General features: G+C 38.4%; 1 protein-coding gene across 2 annotated transcripts in view; it reads left to right on the forward strand.

Moving 5' to 3' along the window:
* GPATCH1 (G-patch domain containing 1) overlaps positions 1–16,195 on the forward strand; it is a 42,074-nt gene extending 25,879 nt beyond the window's left edge. Inside the window, exons 12-20 of one of the 2 annotated variants that reach the window (XM_081119696.1) lie at positions 903–1,081; positions 1,547–1,674; positions 2,664–2,800; positions 3,146–3,312; positions 8,505–8,721; positions 10,239–10,346; positions 12,950–13,047; positions 14,504–14,649; positions 15,886–16,195. In XM_081119696.1, coding sequence (XP_080975822.1) covers positions 903–1,081; positions 1,547–1,674; positions 2,664–2,800; positions 3,146–3,312; positions 8,505–8,721; positions 10,239–10,346; positions 12,950–13,047; positions 14,504–14,649; positions 15,886–15,916 — 1,211 coding nt within the window. In that variant the 3' untranslated portion in view covers positions 15,917–16,195. The remainder of the gene's footprint in view (positions 1–902; positions 1,082–1,546; positions 1,675–2,663; positions 2,801–3,145; positions 3,313–8,504; positions 8,722–10,238; positions 10,347–12,949; positions 13,048–14,503; positions 14,650–15,885) is intronic. The other variant, XM_081119697.1, reaches the window with a different exon arrangement.
* Positions 16,196–16,305: the final 110 nt, after the last annotated feature.

Genomic DNA, 16,305 nt, shown 5'->3' on the forward strand with positions numbered 1-16,305 from the left:
AGATTTAAAATTGAAGTACCCTGCTCTGCCAGGGTGCTTCGTCCTGCTGCCAGCGGTGCAGAGATGCAGGCCTTGGTTTTGACCTTAGGAAACAAGAACAATTGGCTTATGTTTCTGTTTCTCTCAGGTCCCAAAGCCAGCTGTTTAATTAGAGAACATGCCGTGGTCGCCAGTCTTCAATTACAGACCCTCTACTGTTTGCAAATGCTTGACTTCTGCAAGCATTGCATTTCACACTGAGAAAACAAGGCCATCTCCCACTTTATCTTAAGGTCTTAACCACCCAGCCCTAAATCATAGCTTAAAATTTGGGGAGAGCTGGTTGCCGAACCATTACACGGGGTAGAAAATCACTCTGTGATCTATGAAGTAAATACATATGGCAAGACTGGGGAGAGAGCTGGCCACTGTACGCAGCAGTCCTTGTGAGACATAGCAGATGAAAGGGTTTTCCAAAGCAGATCTTTATGTACTGTGCTTGAACTCCCTACTAAGAATCCAGACCCCTAACGTTTATTTGTTAAATTAAAAAAAAAAAAAAAAAGTTGGAAAAATAAAAAAGTTAGAGAAAGGAATGTTTTTCTGCCAAAATTTAGGAATGTAATTGGGATGAACTTATTGTCTGGGGGTGGTAACAGGTTCCTTGCTTTGAAGATTTAATCGAGCATTAGTTCCCAAATGTTTTTCTCTAATGTATGCAGTGGAATTCAAAAGAAGCATCATTTTGAGAGAATGAGCAGTAATACTTGCCAAGTACCTCCTCACCGTGCTCTTAAAAACCAGAGTGAGGATTTTTCGTCTCTGATGAAATCTGTAGGGACCTAGTGGTGCCACCAGATGTTCCCCTTTGAGCCGCATGTTTTTCCTAAGAGTGAAGCTGTTTCTTGTTCTCTGTACCGTAGATGCACTGGAACATTGTCTGGATCCCAGTATGACAGAGTGGGAGCGAGGCCGTGAACGGGAGGAATTTGCCCGGGCAGCCGTGCTGTATGCATCTTCCCATTCGACCTTGTCCTCCAGGTTCACTCATGCCAAGGAGGTCGACGATTCAGATCAAGTGGAAGTTCCTCGAGACCAAGAGGTCTGTTGCCATCACGTCCCTACCTGGTGCATTTAAAAAAAAAATTATTTATTGATTTTAGAGAGAGAGGAACGGGGAGAGAAAGAGAGAGAAACATCAGTTTGTTGTGCCACTTATTTATGCATTCACTGGTTGATTCTTGTATGTGTGCTGACTGGGGATTGAACCTGCAACCTTGGGCTATCGGGACCATGCTCTAACCAACTGAGCTACCCAGGGCCTACCTGGTGCATTTTAAAATTAAAACACTGCATAGCAAAATATTTTAAATCCCTCAGTGAAAAGATAAAAATATACATGGCATTGTAGAATTAGAAGTTAGGTTTATGCTCCCAATATACTTTACCAAAAATGTAGCATAAGCGGTTTTGTAATTTTGAAAGAGTGCTTGAGTACTTTTAAATGGAAGAGCAGTCAGGTCAGTGTGTGACCACTTGATGAACGAGAGTGAATGTCTTTTCCCAGAATGATGTCAGTGACAAGCATTCTGCTGTGAAGATGAAGATGTTTGGAAAGCTCACCCGAGACACATTTGAATGGCACCCTGACAAGCTTCTATGTAAGAGGTTTAATGTCCCTGACCCTTATCCAGAGTAAGTTGGATAAACCTGTGCTTCCATCAGTACTTATTCCCCATATTAAAGCTAATTTTCTGCTTACATACTCATGTAAAATCCCCCTTTTCTAGGTGAACTTACTTGTACAATACTTGAGTTGCAAATTGTACAAATTTAACTTCTATTAATTTATTACTAAAAATATTAACAAACATCCAGATAGCAAACTTAGTCCATATTGAAGTTATGAAACACAGATATGTCAAGTTATAAAACTTGTCTGATTTGCTACCTTTTCAATGATGCTTATATAGTTTACATTTAAAATGTTAGTTATGTTTTCTAATCCTTTATAAAAGTTTAGTACTTCTTATTTGATTATAAACACCACAAGAAAGCATATATAATTGAATCAGAGACTTTGTCAGAAGATTTAAGTATGCAGCCGAGCCTTGAACAATGCAGCAGTTAGGGGCTCTGATCTCCCCCACCGTGCAGTCAAAAGTCCACGTATAACTTTTGACTCACCCCAAACTTTACTAATAGTACTGTTGACCAGAAGCCTTATGGGTGACATAAACAGTCAACACATTATTTCGTATGGTATATGTATTATATACTGTATTCTTACAATAAAGTAAGCTAGAGAAAATAAAATGTTAAGGAAATCATAAGGAAACTACCTTTATGGTATTTATTGACAAAAATCTGTGGATAAGTGGACCTGCGCAGTTCAAACCTGTGCTATTCAGGGTCTACTAGATTTTTAGCAGTGGAAGTTTTCCTTAATGGAAATCAATTTTTAAAGTTAAATTTTAGCTCTTACTATAATCAAGAAAACACTAATGGGTACTAAAGTCATCTATTATAAATTTTTAAATTTTTAAACCTCTTAGGGGACCTTTATAGCCAAATAGAAGAGCTACTTGTGAAAAACATGACATGGAAAGCTTTATAGGAATTAAATTTTTATTCTCACAGTTGTTATTAAAATTATATTCATATTTTTTCTTTTCAACCCCCAGTTCAACTTTAGTTGGCTTACCAAGAGTGAAACGTGACAAATACTCAGTCTTCAACTTTCTGACACTCCCAGAGACAGCTTCCTTGCCTACAACTCAAACATCAAGTGAAAAAGCACTGCCGCACCAAGGTCCTGACAGTGAGTAGGACTTCCTCAGATCCATGTGCTGACCATGGTCTCAATCCCTAGTCTGTTGGGAAGACAGAAATAAAAGGTCATCTAATCCTAAGGATACATATAGTGCAAACTCTCCCTCCCTTAAGAGAATTGCTCAGATGGATACCTTAGCTCATGTTGTAATGGTCCGGATGCATCCTGTTTGGAGTTGGTACTCTGCCTCAGCATCTGCCACATGCCCCACACTTTGCACAATGCCTGGCCTATAGCAGGGTCACTGATGTTCTTGAATGAATTAAAGAGCTGTAATGAAGAACTTGTTTTTGCTTGCTAATTCTGCTATTATGTCTATGTCCTACTTTTCAGAATCAAGAAAACCATCCAGATGGGATACATCTAAACAAGAAAAGAAAGAAGATTCCATTAGTGAATTCTTAAGTTTGGCCAGATCAAAAGTTGGCCCACTTAAACAAGAGTCTAGTCCATTAGTAAACAAAGAGGAAGAGCATGTGAAGGACTCACTCTCAGAAAAGGTATTTGGACCCAGTTCTCTTTGCCAGGCTAGCTGTGGCCTTTATCTTTCTCTGGTGAGCAGGGGCCAGCACACTTTTTCTGTGAAAGGCCAGATATTAAGGGCTTTGTGGGCCATAGTCTCTATTGCAACTATTCAGTCCTGCTGTTGAGTGTGAAAAGAACCACAGGCAATGTGAACACAATTGGATACATCTATGTTCCAATAAAAACTTATTTACAAAAGCAGGCAGTGAGTTGGATTTGGCCCCTGGGATGTAGTTCGCCACCACCTGCTCTACAATCCAACAATTTGGGTCATAGCTTAAATCATTTGAGGAGGGGTTATAAACTTCTCTGCCTAGAATGACTTTCACTTAGCATTAACCATTGAAACAAAATTCAATGTATTTTTATTGAAAAATATAATTTTCCAAATAACAAGTATTCTTTTTTATGGAGAATATAGAGAAAACATCCATTGGGTTTTTTTAAAAAATTACTGCTTTAATAGTTAAAAGTTGAACTTAATAAAAAGTTGGTTTTATTTTTAATAGTGTCATCAAAAAATTTTTATTTTTAAATTTAAATTTAATTTTATTTTTATGCTTTATTATTATTTTTAATCCTTACCCAAGGACATGTTTCCATTGATTTGAGAGAGGAAGGGAAAGAGAGAGAGAGAGAAAGAGAGAGGAACATCGATATGAGAGAGAAACATTGATCAGTTGCCCCCCGTATGCACCCCAACCAGGGGTCAAACCTGCAACCTTCTGGCGTATAGGATGATGCTCCAACCAACTGAGCCACCCGGCCAGGGCTTATTCTACTTTTTAAATTAAGCTACATTAAAATTGACTTTCAAAATGTACAGTTCAGTGAGTTTTTACACATATATAGATTCATGTAATCACTACCATAGTCAGGATACATAGTGAAAAAGCCTCCTTATGCTGTGCCTCTGTAGTCGTCCTCTCTCTTCACCACAAACCTCAGTCACCCATTGATTTCTTCTCTGTCTCTATAGTTTTTTTCTTTCCAGAATGTTATATAAATGGAATCAGGCGATATACGTACATAGCCTTTTGAGACTGGTTTCTTTCATTCAGCATCATACCTTTGAGATTTACCAGTATTTTGCATGTAGCAATAGTTCATTCCTTTTTGTTGCTGAATACTATTCTGTTGCATGGATGCACCACAGTTTAAGGACGTTAGTTGTTTCTAGCTTTTGGGTGTCATAAATAAAGCTGCTATGAACAGTCATGTGCAGATTTTATGTGGACAGAAGTTTTTATTTCTCTAGAGTGGGAGTACTGGGTAATATATACGTACAGATTTAACTTTATAAGAAACTGCCAGGCTGTATTCCAAAGTGGTTTTTGCTTCAGGTATTTTGAAATTCTCTTGATAATTATATACTCATTTAAGATTATTATATCTTTTTGGTGAGTTGACTCTTTTATCATTATGTAATATCATTCTTTATTCCTGGTAATTTGCATAGTTGTATTTTTCCATCATTTTAACTTATCTAATTCATTATCTTTAAAGTTGTTTTTTTTTTAATAAGCAGCAGGTCATTGTCATTGAGTCATTTAAAAAAACCACATTTGATAATCTATATGGTTTAATTTGTGTTTTGATCATTTACACTTAAGGTAATTTGTTGATATATTTGAATTTAGATCTACAGTTTTATTATTTGCTCTCTGTCTATTTCTACTTTTTGGTTCCCCTCTTTTCCCTTTCCTGCCTTCTTTTGTATTACTTAAATAATGTTTAGTATTCCACTTTAATTTATCTATTATTTTTTACTCTCTTTATTTTTTAGTGATTACTCTAGAGGTTACAATGTGTATACTTGCCTTTTCACAGTATACTTTGAATTGATATTTTACTACTTCAAGTGGAATGTAGAAACCTTACCACTATATAGGTCTCTTTTCTCTCTGTTTTATATTGTCTTATGTACATACACCGAAAACCTTATCAGACAATGTTTGTTTGTTTTTTAAAATATATCTTTATTGATTTCAGAGACAGGAAGGGAGAGAGAGAGAAAAACATCAATGATGAGAGAATCATTGATCGGGTGCCTCCTGCACGCCCCCGACTGGGGATTGAGCCTGCAACCCGGGCATGTGCCCTGACCGGGAATCAAACCTTGATCTCCTGGATCCTAGGTCGAAGCTCAACCACTGAGCGATGCCCGGCCAGGCTCAGACAATGTTTTGATTTTTGCTTTCAATGTTAAAGAACTGATGAGAAGAGATTAGTGTATTTTAGTTACTCAGGTATTTACCTTTTCTGTTGTCCTGTCTTCATTCCTGAAGTTCCAAGTTCCCTTTTCTATCACTTTCTCCTGTCTGAGGAACTTCCTTTAGCATTTCTTTTAGACTACTTCCAACAGCTAATTTTCTTAATTTTCCTTAATCAGAGAATGTCCTGTAATATCTTCATTCCTAAAGGATATTTTTGCTGGAAATAGAATTCTGGGTCAACAGTTCTTTTCTTTTTGTCCTTCAAAATGTTGTACCACTTCCTTTTGGCTTCTTGATTTCTGATGAGAAATCTATAGTCATTCAAATCACTGTTTCTCTCTTTATATGATGTGATTTTTCCTCTTGCTGTTTGATTGTGATGTGTCTGGGCATGATTTCTTTGAGGTTATTTTGTTTGGGGTTTACTGAGCTTCTTGATTCTTTAATTCTGTATTTCCCCAGATTTGGACATTTTCAGCCATTATTTTTTTCAGATATTTTCCCTATACACACTCTCACTCCTCTCTGTTCCTTTTTTCCCTCTCTGTTGTTCAAATCGGATAATTTCTATTGATCTGTCTTCAAGTTCACTGACTCTTTCCTCTGTCATCTGCATCCTGCTATTGAACTCATCCAGTGGCTTTTTAATTCTGGTTATTTTATTTTTCATTTCTAAAATTCCCATTTGGTTCTTCTTTATATCTTTTATTCCTTTGCCGAGGCCTTTTTATCTTTCTAGTTGTTTGCCCTTATTCTTGAAGCATGGTTTGAAAAGCTGATTTAAAGTCTGTCTGATAATGCATACATTTTTGTCATTTTGGGTTTTCTTCTGTTGTCCTTTGCGAGTTGAGATTTTCCTGGTTGTTTGTATACCAAGTAAAAGTAATTTAGGATTGCATGCTGGACATTTTGAATATTATGTCATGAGACCCTAGGTCTTTTTCAGATTCTAAGGAGAATGCTGAATTTTCATTTTGTTTTGCTTTAGCAGGCAATCGACCTAGTTAGGTTCAGGCTGCAAGTTCCAACCAATCTTCTGTGAGCTGTGGTTCAAATGTCACTCTAGTTTTCAGAGCCCTTATAATACTTTTCAGATCTTTTGTGCATGTGTACCTCCCAGTGGTCTGGGACATAGCTGGTGGTTAATCCCATAGTTCTGTTATCAAAGCCACATCATCCCTGTGTTTCCTTCAAAGAAGGACATTCTCCTATATAAGTAGAGTACATCCATCAAAATCAGAAAATTAACTTTGAAACGTAACTACTGTCTAATTCTCAGACCCATTCAAGGTCTACCAGTTGTCCTAATAATGTCCTTTATTATAGCAAAAAGGATTCAGTTCAGCATCACTTGTAGCATTTAGCTGTCATGTCTTAGCCTCCTTCAATCTGGAGCAGTTCCTCAGTTTCTCCTTGGCTTTTATGATCTTTATACTTTTGAAGATTGCAGGCAGTATTTTGAAGAACGTTCCTCAATTTGGGCTTGTCTGATGTTACCTTGGGACTAGATTCAAGTTTTTAATCTGTGGTAGGAACTCCTCAGCTGGGATGCCGGTGTGCTCTCATTGATCCTGCCGGGTGACGCAGGATGGCGATTTGTCGCTTTACTAGTGATGTTCACTTTGATCATTTTTGCAATGTGGTGCCTGCCAAGGTTTTTCACAGTAAAGTTAATCTTTCCCCTTTCTAATTAATAAATACTTTTCTTTATAATTTCTTATTAATTTTTACTTAATTATTTTAATAAGTATTTAGAAGCTTTGAAATAGCTTCTCATCAAACTATTTCTTTGCTTCCTATTTTATCCAAAGAGATAAATTTGGTACTATCAATATTTATTTAATGCTCCGATTGTACTAGCTTGGCTAGTTGGAGCCCCTTCAAGTTGGCTTTGTGTCCTTTTGATGAATCCCTCTTATTCTCTGAGTCTGACCTTGCTTTTTGGCTCAGTAAAATGTTCTGGACTCCTCTCTTTATTTCTCAGTTTTAGCTCTAGAATCAGTCCTTTCTCCAAGGTGCCCTGGTTATTTTTAGTGAGCAATGGTATACTTTTCCTGTCTAATTTTTTTCTATGAAAAGTGTTTACTTTAAAGCCACAAATGCCACTGTCTTGTACCAGTTTTCCTCATTAGGAATTTGTAACTTTGCTCCAGAAACTGGAGGTGGTGTGGTATGGGGAAGTGACCACTGGCTGAGAGTGAGGAGAGCTGGGTAGTAGAGTCCAGATCTAGTCCTGACCCAGGTTCTCCAGTGGGAACATGGAAGGACGGAAGTGGATGGTGATCTGGGCCAGTCCTGGGGCTCTCTCGTACTGCTTAGCACATTAGATTGCCCAGTGTCCAGAGGTGATATGCTGTTGGAGGGTGGGAGCTGTGTCTTCTTCACACCTTTGCTTTTTGCTTATTGAATTGAGTGCATACAAAGTTACAGGCTCTTTATTTAGTTAATATGAATGTTCATATCTGAGCTTCTTTTAGGAAGGGCAATGTGTAGCTGAGAAGGGAAGTTCTGTGTCCATTTTATCAATGTGTTCCTGGCTCCCTCCCCGTTGTGTGGAGGGCCCAGTTTTCTCTTCAGCATTTTCATGAGTGGGCCGTCTTCAGCACCTTTAATATTGGACCCCTGAAGGCTCAGATGGACTCTTGAAAACAGGACAGAGGCACTGTGCTAACTCCTACTGCATTTTTCACTGCAATTCTGGTTAATGACCAATCTCCCTAAGAGATTTCAGTTGCTTCTACCATTCACCACATTCTGCAGTGTTTCTGAATCAGAGACACTACAAAAATAAATGCTGTGTATGACAATTGTTTAGTTATGCAGTATGTGGGTGTGGAGAGCCATGCACGTGAACACAAACATCATTGTGTGTGTGTGTGTGTGTTCTAGAATGTTTGGGTCCTTTCACTCTTGTTCCTTTATTCCTGACTCTTATTTCACTGTTAATGCAGCTGGTAAACAAAGGTGCGGAGTCACAGACTGCAGGAGAAGATAGCCGCCCATCCATGGACTTATTCAAGGCCATCTTTGCCAGCTCCTCCGAAGAAAAGTCCTCATCCTCTGAGGATGAGCAGGGCGACAGCGAGGATGATCAGGAGGGTACCGGGGAGGCCGACTTCAAAAGTTCCCAGGAGACTGCCTCGATGGAAACATCATCTGTGGCACACAGTACGTCAGTATTTCAGACTTTGGGATCCAAAGAAGAAAACAATGATGTCTCTAGAGAAGCTGCTGCTTTGCTTAATGTGTAATTTTAAACCATGATAATTCGCAATCAGTGATGTTTTAATCTTGTACATTTTCAGCTGGGGTAGACCAGAGTTTTGTTTTATATGTCTGGTATAAATCTCTGGTATATTTTTAGGATAGATGTGTTTGATAATGTTGATTTTCCTGCTTATCCTGGTTGAAAAGAATTTAAGAATAGTAAAAAAAAAAAGCTTTATGTATTTATTTTAGAGAGAGAGGAAGGGGGAGGGAGAGAGAGAAACATCGATTAGTTGCTTTACTTATTCATGCATCATTGGTTGATTCTTGCATATATCTTGACCCGGGATCAAACCCGTAACCTTGGCATATCGGGGATGATGCTTTTTTTTAAAAACCTGGCTGATAAGGAGGTGCTAGGATTCTGGATGACATTTAGTCATGAAGTATACAGAGGCTGTGCCAGCATTCCTCTCTCTAGGGCACATTGTATGCTCTGGATCAACCAGCATTTGGCAGATGGGGTCTGCCCTCATTACTATGAGTCTAATGCTTGGTCAGTAGCTTGTCCTGCTTGTTCTGTTTACCCCAGCTGGGAGTTTCGCACAGGAAAGGAGGCCGTCTTGAGCTTGCAACGGTGCAACACTTTTCAGATGCTTGGGGTGGGGGATGGACAGAATTTCTCATCTCGGTCTCAGAGTGCTCTGCCTGCCCTGTCCATCTGTGGTGGACATGGGTATAAGTTTTGAGAGCCTTACATAGTTACATAGTGGTATAAAATATTGTTTGTTCTTAGGTGATAACAAATGTCAGCCTCTTTTTTATTTCTGTGGAAAAAACCCAACTTATATTTTATTACAAAGTCATATATACTTGAATTTAGAAATATAAAAACATAGAAAGCTTAAGTCCTTTGGAATCCTGCTTCTCAGAGATAACCATCATAAATACTTTCGATGCTTATTTTTCCAAACATTTTCTATTTTTATCTGTTTTATCTGAAAACAGTCATTTTTTATTAAAAAAAGATTATTAATGTGAACATGATAAGTTGTTTATATTCTGTTTTTCTCCTCTGATAATGCATTTTGAATGAAATTAAACTTTCTGAGCTGGGACATAGTCTTATATCCCTATTTGTAAATTTTATTTTTCTCAGATGACCTTTCTTCGAGGACGTCTTTTAACCCTTCATTTTGTAGTGGGTGATTTGGATGCTATACACACCCCTGTGTTGCAGACACTGGTGCACTTGGCTGCCCGTGCCCTTGTGTGACTGACTTCCCAGCTCGATAGCCCATGAGGTTGGAGGTCAGGCCCATGTTCACAGCCCCTGTGTCCTCAGCACCTGATGTGAGCTAGTTAAGCAAAACGGTGAAGGAAGGTACACATTACCTGGTGGCAACAGACATTAGTTAAAGACTCAAACATATGAATATTTGGCAAATATATGAAATTAATACCGTGGTGTTTTTCAGCTAGTGAGCCGGCACCCCAGGAGCCTGCACCTTCCTTCGTGATACAGAAGATGCAGATAGACGAAAGAGAAGAATTCGGCCCGCGGCTGCCCCCCGTCTTTTGCCCCAGTGAGTTGAGAGCTCCTTGGTCCACCTGTTTGCACTGGCACCAGAGTGTCCCCTGAGATATGACAACTCTAATGGTGTTATATCCACTCACCTAATCTAACACGAGGCCAACCAAATATATCCATTGGTTTCTGGTTTATCTGTTCGCCGCCACATTTGGAAACCCATTACTCCACCTAGTGCTTTAATGACAGTTATTGCTTTACAGCCTTGGAGACCCTTAAGCTTTTTTTTTTAACTTTCAGTTATTTATAGTAGAGTCCTAAGTATCTCAAATGTTTTATTTCTACTTATAGAAATAAAAAGTAAAAATTTAGGACACAAAGATGGGAGGGGAATTGCAGGGAGTAAGGTACTCTAAGACTTTCTTATACTTTGGCTAATGTAGCAAATAAAATAAAATTAATTTTTTCAGAAGTAAATACAGCCCATCTTCCTCCTCCAGTAGCTGTTAACGACTTCTGTTCAGTGCCATCCTAAATTGGCATCTCACATTAAAATGTTTAGACTGGTTTATTGCCTCTTTGAAGACTGGGTTAACAAACCTCTGATAATGTGGCCCGGGTATACGAATAATAAATAATTGTTATCTATGCTATAGTTTCCTGTGGTGCTCATATATAAATATTGTTTTAGTTAATTAATCCAGCCTTCAAAGAGACAATAAGAAGAGAGGAGTAAAAAGTGCGAACGTTTGAAAGGTTGCAGTGAATGTATTTTTTATTTGCTTTAGTTGTTCAAATCTTTAGCTTAAAGTGTGTTAGCTCTTTAAAGCTAATTTATTTATGCCCATTTCCCAGATTGTCCTTGATATCCTTGGAATAGTTAATAACTTCATTTGGTCTATGGGTTATTGAGGGAAAATGGTTTTCCAAAAACTAGCATTAAAAAAAGGTTATTAAAACCACAGTGTGATATCACCTGACATACAACAAGTGCTGGCGAGGGTGTGGAGAAAAAGGAACCCTAGTGCACTGCTGGTGGGGATGCAGACTGGTGCAGCCACTGTGGAAAACTGGAGTTTCCTCAAAAAATTTAAAATGGAACTGCCGTTTGACTCAGCAATCCCACTTCTGGGAATATATCCTAAAAACCCTGAAACACCAATCAGAAAGAACTTATGCCCACGTATGTTAATAGCAGCATTACTTACAATAGCTAAGATTTGGAAACAGCCCAAGTGCCCATCAGTAAATGAATGGATAAAAAAGTTGTGGCACGTTTATATAATGGAATACTATGGAGCTGTAAAAAAGAAGGATCTCATACCCTTTGAGACAGCATGGATGGACCTGGAGAATATTATACTAAGTGAAATAAGCCAGAGAAAGACAAATATCACATGATCTCACTTATATGTGGACTCTAATGAACAAAATAAATTGACCAACAAATATAAGTTCCATGGCATGGAGGCATGGAACAGACTGACAGATCTCAGATGGGGGAGGGAGGAATGAGAAAAGATAAACCAATGAACTTATATATTTGTATGCATAGCCCGTGGACACAGACAATAGAGTGGTGAAGGCCTAGGAACGGGAGAGGGGCTGGGTGGAGGGGCAAAGGGAGGGAAAATAGGGGATATCTGCAATACTGTCAACAATACAAAAAATATATTTAATTTTAAAAAAGGTTTGCAGAGATCAGTTTTTGAAATATCCGACCAAACTATAGGAATAGAAAATTGCAAACACCTGTTAACTGGTTTTGGAAAATATCCATACTTCTGAAACACCTTGGAACTTTCTTCAGGTGGAAAAAGATGATTTAATAATTTACACTGCTTCTACTATTGTGAATTTTTGCTGGTTTGGGTACCAGGAAATTAATGACCCATGAAAACGTTTTTGTCAGAATTTGGGGATGGAGAATTTAGGTGCTTGCAACTTGTCATTTTAATGATTACATGTATTTATGTTGCTCTGATGCTAGTTTTTTAGTGTTTCCACTTATAAGACAAATTCATGTTGAATGTGCTTTTGTAAAGGGAGGATGCTGTGAGAGGAGCTGACTTTTATGTTCCAGATTCCAGGCTATGGGATTCATGTACACAGCCCCATCTAGTCCTCTCTGTGTCCCTAAGGAGATAGGGATTCTTCTTACCCCTGTTTTATGAAAGAGGAAACTGAACCTTGAAGAGGTTAAGCAAGGTGCCAAAGATCACAGAGCTGGCGACACAGCTGAGGTTCAGACTCCGAACTACTCTAGGATGTTAAATTACAAAGGCTTGTGGGCACCTGGTCTGACTTTATCTTCCTCTGGTAAGATACTAGTTGGATCACACAGGTATTGTGTTGACGTTTCTGGCAGTTTTTAAATACAGGGTGTCCCTAAAAAACGTATACACACTTTAACAGCTGATAGCTCAGTTTTGAAAATGAAATGTATTTTAATAAACACTGCCTTTAAAATTATTTAAAGTGTGTGTGTGTATCCATTTTTTTGGGACTCCCTATATACAGCTAACACCATTTGTATAGGAAGGGAGGACAGGAGTTCTGCCTTAATGCTAATCATCCCATCTAAGGCAGATTCCTACTTCAAGAATTTAGCCTTTATTTCCCCCTATAGTTCATGTGTTTATTGCATTTGTGTTTCAGATGCTCGTCAGAAACTTGAGGCTCCTCAAAAAGAGAAACATAAAAAGAACAAAGAAAAACACAAGACCAAGAAAGAGCACAGACGGAAGAAAGAGAAGGTGAGTAACTTCTGGTGTCCTGGGGTCAGTGTGTGGGGTCTGTCGCTCCTGCTTCTGTCATCCAGACAAGTCCCCAAGTGTCACACATGTAACCTGTTGAAGAGAGTGTCTTGTGGCCAAGATAGGGGTACATGGGTTTTTCGACACCTTGACAGAAGTGTGGGCTAGACATTCAATGTAGACCCTCGATTTTCAGAAACTTTGTTTTTCTTTCAGATGGAATATTTTAATTTGTTCAGTTGTACTTAAAAAAGTTTTTAACTTGTGAGCATTAAAAAGTAGGAAAAAGGACATTTAAGTATCTTAGAGTGATGGTTGAGTAATAAATAATAGAAGTTTTATTCGATTATTCATTCAATATTAAATGAAGGTATTATTTTGAACATTTCTCAACTACTTCGTCATCATTGCATAGAGATGTTGGTCCATAGCTTGGCATTTGAAGTAAAGAAAACCTGAAAGAGTACTGTGTGTATTCGCTGTTGACATCCCTTCTGTCATCATCCATGTCTTCTTTTCAGTTTGGCACAGGCTTTTGGAAAAAAAATTTTTTGTTGTTAAGGATATTTTTTCTGTGGATTTTTAGAGAGAGTGGAAGGGAAGGAGAGGGGGAGAGAGAGAGACATTGATATGAGACACATTGATTGGTTGCCTCCCGCATGCGCCCCAACTGGGGCTGGAGATCAAACCTGCAACCCAGGTACGTGTCTTTCACTGGGATTTGAACCCACAACCTCTTGGTGTATGGGCTGATGCTCTAACCACTGAGCAAAACTTGCCAGGGAGGCATAGCCTTTTAATTCTGTTAATATTGGTGTTGGGTACCCAAATTGGTCTGGGCATTAGTAGAAGTGATTAAAAACAGCTCCCTTATTCACTATCAGAAAAAAGGATTCCTGAGCATAGAAGATGAGGAAATTCACTTGTAGTGAAAGGAAAAAAAATTGGTGCTGACAGGTTCAAAAACCAAATTCATTTGTTTCTTACCAGAGTATTTGCTGTTCTCTAACTTTCTACCAGTTTCTTCTTTGTGCATTTCCAGGGTGTTTGCCATCCTGATGTGTATAGTTTATCACATATGCCTAACAGAATGGACCAGTCAGGTTCACAGGAAGTGGCAGGGGTCACCTTGGATAAGATGGGGGCTAAGTGTCGAGACAGTATCCTGCCTACATCTACCTGATTCTGCTGTGCCTGTCACTAGAGGGTCAGTTCCATGAGTGGGGACATGGTGGAGAGTGTACACAGCCGTGTGTTCCTGGCCTGTCCCATACTTGGCTAAAGCTCCCCCCAAATGAGGTTTTGCTTTTGTTTTTGAATGACTCCAGCAATCAAATGCCTCCTTAGCCTGTCACTGCTGTGAATTAGGGAGGAAAACACCTGTGTGAGTGTGTGAGTCTGTGTGTGCTTGAGTGTTTGCCAGCAACTTTTTTTTTTTTTTTTTTTTTTTTTTAAGAAAAAGAAACACCGGAAGCACAAACACAAAGGCAAGCAAAAGAGTAAAAAGTCAGAGAAAAGTAGTAGTTCTGAGAGTGCCGACAGCAGTGACAGCCAGAGTGAAGAAGATACCGTAGACTTGTCACCCCAGGAGCTGCTGAGACGGTAGGCAATGGGAACCTTCCAAAGCCTCATTAAGATCTTGATAATTTTGCATATTAACTAGGTTTTAAAAAAAGTTAATTTTTAATTAATAAGTAGTATGTGAATATATTATCATTGTGAAAATTTATACCTTACAGATAAAACTTAAAGTGGCTCTTGACCAATTCCCCAAACTTCTCTTTCCACAGTAACCTCTGCTCTCAGTTTCATATATAACTTATAAGAATTTTTTGCAAAACTACACACCTGTAACATATGTACACACACATTATGTTACGCATTTTTAATATAATTTTATGTAGCATAAATAGGGTATGAACATTTAGAGTGAATAAATACTGCCCAACTGTTTCCAAAATTAGCTGTATCAGTTTAAATTGTGAAAGCGCTTTGTTATATCAAATATAAATGGTACAGAAACATTTGCCAATATGATGGGTGAAAAACGGCATCTCATTTTTTAATTTTTTAAAAAATATATCTTTATTGATTTCAGAGAGAGGAAAGGAGAGGGAGAGAGAGAGAAACATCAATGATGAGAGAGTCATTGATCGAGCCGGCAACCCGGGCATGTGCCCTGACCGGGAATCAAACCCTGATCGCCTGGATCCCAGGTTGACGCTCAACTGCTGAGCCACGTCCGGCCGGGCAGGGCATCTCATTTTAATTTGCATTACCTGGATTAATGAGGTTGAGTGTCCTTTCCTATGTCTCAGCCTTTGCCATGTACCCTTTTGTGAATAGCTTGCTCAAGTTCCCCTGCAAGTGTTCTGTTTTCTGTTAGATTGTTTTACTAGTTTTTAGTAATTAAAAAATAATAATTCAGGATATTAATCCTTTGTGTTTTAATGTATTACCTATCATATGATTTTAACTATCTTTGTTATACAGAAGCTTTAATTTTTGGTGCACTCAACTTTACCAATTTTCTTTGTTGGTATGTTTTACATTTTTGTCTTTGAAAGGGCTTCCCTAACCCAAGATTTTATATATATATATGTAAACTATTCTCATGCTTTTGTAGATTTTTCCCTCCGCCAAACAGAGTAGGGTAGGCATCTAACTTACCTTTCTCCAAATGGATAGCCAGTTGTATTAGGGTGAATGAACTAGCAGCGATTAAGAACCCCTGCATCCCAGTGTCGTAGCACAGTGAAGCATTAATAAAATTGAGCTGTTTGGCTTGTCAGTTCATATCTAACTTGCCTTCTCTTTCTCTTTTACTTCCGTTTCCAGGCTAAAACATCTTCCTCTAAGGAGGCAGTAGTTGAACTCTGCCCTGGCCTGTTCCAAAACCAGATCTCCTCCATGATAGAAGTCTGTTGATTGCTCAGTTAATACATTGTACAGATTGTATTTATATGTAAATTCATGCTGTAAAATAATTTTTAAAACCTTGACATTTCAAAGGCTGCCTTGGAAGTTTGCAAAAATTGGTTTCTATTTTTAACTTCAGTTAGTGTCAAGGAAAAAAATTCAGACTGTACAGTTTAATTAAAATGGAATTTTTCTATTTCCGTCTTGATTTTTCATTTCCCGAAAGTTTAAAAAAAGAATGAAAATTGAAAACTGTTCTCTGGTATTGTTATGAAGAAAGCCAAGTCCTGATAAGGACAGCTGGACTTATCGAAGGACTTGTACAAGAGGGAGGTGGTC

Source organism: Miniopterus schreibersii, assembly GCF_964146895.1.
Source record: "Miniopterus schreibersii genome assembly, chromosome: 18".
NCBI lineage: Eukaryota > Metazoa > Chordata > Mammalia > Chiroptera > Miniopteridae > Miniopterus > Miniopterus schreibersii.